The following is a 3,879-nucleotide window of genomic DNA, read 5'->3' as shown; positions in this document are numbered from 1 at the left end:
GAGCCGAACAATCTAGCGAGAGAACAGAACTGTGGAAAAGGGCTGAGGAGACGCAGACAAGCATGCATACGCACCACCATGCAAGTATAGTTTCATTCCCCAAATACATACTGTAGATCACACAGCACATGCTGAGGAGCAAGCACTCATCTTTCTCACACAGGCATACAAGGAATTATCCGCCATACTCCAGACAAGCCCTTTATCACAATCTGTCCTCTTGTTCTTTTCCATCCCTGGCAAAAGAAACCCCTCTCGCCTTTAGCCTGGACTTACATGACATCTGCTTTTTTACAGTACGATGTTAGCAGGCACCCATGGCCACAGCTAAGCAGAAAGCCAGTGAGCCAGGAGAAAGGAATCTCTGCTTCGTGCAGGGCTCTTGGCCATCCTTTGTTGGGTGCATTCATACTAATGCCTCACACTAAACTCATGCCAAACACTGCAATGTAAAAAAACACACGCTATATATTCAGATGAATCATTGAGTAAAATTGGAATATGAAATGCATTCATTTTTTCTTATGAATTGTTCAGTAGCCCTCGCTGGAAATATTAGTCAAGCTCCTTTGACTTAGAAGGCATGTTTTTCTTTTTTTTAATTTTACTTTTTGTCATGAGCAGTCGTCCTGTAGCTATCTGTGGTGGAGCGCTCCCGTAGCTTCAGCCAGGAGATGTATATCAGTGTATAATTGCTGCACAGCAGGCCTATAAATGGCACATATTTCGCAAAGACTCATTCTACTGGTTCAAGGGGCCAATAAATTGGAAAGACAGTACAGTAAGATGCGATTTGGCTTTGTTTCAACTGCGCTAGCAGGTGCCAGAACAGTTGCCCTGTACACCCATTTAAGAGCATAACTCTTTGAGGGCACACTGATGTTGAGGAGTATAACTTTTAACACTGCACTGCACAACATTTTTTTTGTTATGTAGAAAAGTGTGTGCTCTGGCAAAATATAGTTATGTGATTGACTATAAATATGGACACAAATACTCACTGAAGTATAATAGCATAGAAATATCTTCTCAGATTTTCATCTTTTTTTTTCAAGAACTTTGCACCCAATAAGCATATATTAATCAACCTTAACAATTTGTTGATAAGAAAACAAAATAGGGAGTTTGGATAAGGGAGTACTTTCTAGGATTCAAAAGGGAATGGTGGAGGATTCCTTGAAGGCTGTCTTTGCACTTCAAAAAAGTGCATGTTAACACACATTTGTACTCTCCTACCCTTTACAAGACAACCTACAATCTTTACAAAAAGTCTTTGGAATGTTTTTTACTATGATTTTCTTCCCAACAATTTAGAAAATGTTGTGCTCATTTCAATTACATTCTGCGTTCCTTTCATTGTGTCTTTTCACCTCAGGCAGCTATCTTATCTAATATTTTGTGCTGTCACAACTACAGACAGGAATGACCAAGTAAGGCATGCTGTTACAGCTTGCCTCCACTGGAGAGCAGTCTGCACTGTAAAAATTGAATGTGTGGGTGGAACTGATTGAAGGTCAGTGTGCTTCTTTTTTCTTCCATACATGATGTGATTACGATTTAGGATTTTGAACAAAAATAGGACAGCCAGGATACACTTGTGCTACGTAAGCTTGCAGAGGGAAAATCCACTTTGAATTACATTAATTACAAAAAAGGACACATCATTGCATGTGCCCTTAATGTAATGGTATCATGATAAAAATTTCAGTGCTTCTTAGTTCATGGGCTAAGGACTTGGTAAACATTATTATACATTTCAATAATTTACCTCAAGAATGGCAGTAAATGTTGGGCTGTGCAAAGACCTGCCTCATCTGAGACTCTCCTCCATCATTCCCATCAGGCTTTGCGCTAGTCCCATGTCACAGGGACATACATTATGCCCTTCACAAGTATTCACAGGTTGAATCACCAATACAGTATAATGCATTAAACACATTTCATAATGAAACATTCATATGTTATCTACACACTCATACATAACCCTCCTCCATCAATGTAGAGGGATTTATATGAGACTTCTGTATATGTCACATAAGATACTGTAGGTTCATAATTTTCTCTCTATACTGTATGTTTTTTTTCCAAAAATAAATCATGACTGTGTGTTTAGACAGATTTTCAGTTGACAAAACACACATCTCCTGCAGAGAAACTGAATGGTTGGAGAGGGGAGAGAGAGAGAGAGAGCCTCATGTCAAATGGAAAGAGATAATATCTGGAAAAGAGGAAGAGCAGAATTAAAGAAAGGAAAGGCATGTGCATTGTTGTGTGTAAGTGTAGGTGACAGAGATGTGGAAAAGATGCCTTTAGAGGGAGGATTCATACTGCAGGAGTTCATAAAGAAGCGGACCGTCCCTATACCTGATGCCCACCGCATTAGGGCTAATGTACTGCAGCACATTTATGGTCCTGCGCAGGCGCCGATCCACAAAGTGTGCATCCCAGGCTGGGTAGCGTTTTCTGGGCATGTCTATCTTGATGAGAGGACCCTCAGGTCGGATGGGCCTGCCAGCTGCATCCACAGGCTCTGTGGATCTCACCTGGAAAACAGGAAGGCAGGTGTCCGTGGCTGTTTCATCTGATTCCACATACTCCCCCGTCAGGCCCCGTGTGGGGGTGGCCTGAGAGCCACGGGGGCCTGGAGTGGGAGCCATGGGCTCAGCCTCTGGGGGTAATGGAAGGCCCCACAACAGCTCAGCACAGCATGAGCTGGCCAGCACCCTCAGCCGGGGGCCCATGGGATGTAGAACCCCATAATAGAGAACCATACAGGCCACACCTGAGGCAAAGCACAGGAAGACGCCGCAGAGGGCAAAAGAGGCATAGGCGTCAGTGGTGGCTGGGTCGCGGTACGCATACCAAAGGGAGCTGAGGATGGCATTCTCTAACAGTACTACTGTGTAATAGGCCACCATTCTGTACCGTGTCCGGCCTTCACGTACATTGAACCAACAGAAGACATATACCACACCCACCACCATATTGAACAGTACTTCCTCCCACTTGGACATGCAGAAATCGGTGCCGCCATGGATGACCCAGAAAGCCATGGCACACCAGTGGAGCACCACAAAAATGCCAAAGTAGATGTGAAAAACAGAGGCAAAGAGGGCAAGGGAAAGCACCCGTGAGGAGATGGTAAAAAGACGCCAGAACAGATGCACCAGAGCACCTCGGTAACTCATGCTCTTCTTGTCGTCACGTGAATCACGCAGGAGTTTGTGGTAGGAGGCAAGCACCCAGGCCAGGGACAAGAGGGAGGACATGGCAGAAACACCTGTGAATATATATATGGAGAGACAAAAAGTAAAAGCAGAGACTAAGAATAAGAATGACCAGAATGAGAGATACTGACAGATGCTGTTTGATGCCTCTAAAAACATCAGAAAATAAATGAAAACCCAGTTTTCTAGCATAACCCAGTGAATTACAATTTTATCTTGACTTGGCTGTCAGTCCAGTACATCTTGTTTCAGCCAATCATAGTTCATTCAGTCAATGCAGTCTCAATTTAGTGTACCAATTCAGTTTACATAAGATTTGGACAATAGTAGAGACAGCAGATATGTCGAAGCAGTAACCCTCTGCATGAAAAATTATAGGGGATTATCTGCAGAGGAGCAGCATGGTGCCTCTCAGCAAATGTGTTGATGGCTTTTCTAAAGACACCAGGACAGGGAAGGGTATCACTTGTTATGACTGAATTGACTTCCTTGGGTGAAGAGTGATGAATGCTGGAAATTGAATAGAATGGTGGAGAACATTGCATACTTCAAATAAAGTGATATGTGAACTTCACAGAAAATGGATTTGTAAGGTCGTGCTACAACCACAGGATGACATACACTATAGAGTAAAAAAGACAGAGATGAGAAG

General features: G+C 43.1%; 1 protein-coding gene across 1 annotated transcript; it reads right to left on the bottom strand.

Moving 5' to 3' along the window:
• Positions 1 to 2,309: 2,309 nt before the first annotated feature.
• Positions 2,310 to 3,311, bottom strand: xkr6b (XK, Kell blood group complex subunit-related family, member 6b). Its single transcript, XM_046373941.1, has one exon. It carries the CDS (start codon positions 3,267 to 3,269, stop codon positions 2,310 to 2,312), a length of 960 nt encoding a protein of 319 aa, XP_046229897.1. The 5' UTR covers positions 3,270 to 3,311.
• Positions 3,312 to 3,879: the final 568 nt, after the last annotated feature.

This window comes from Scatophagus argus, chromosome 19 (genome assembly GCF_020382885.2).
Source record: "Scatophagus argus isolate fScaArg1 chromosome 19, fScaArg1.pri, whole genome shotgun sequence".
Taxonomy (NCBI): Eukaryota; Metazoa; Chordata; class Actinopteri; family Scatophagidae; genus Scatophagus; species Scatophagus argus.
Note: the sequence above shows the minus strand (reverse complement) of the source record. Positions and strands in the feature narration are given on the sequence as shown.

Coding starts and splice junctions, on each gene's coding strand:
- xkr6b (XM_046373941.1), bottom strand. CDS start 3,269: ATGTCCTCCCTCTTGTCCCTGGCCTGGGTGCTTGCCTCCTACCACAAA.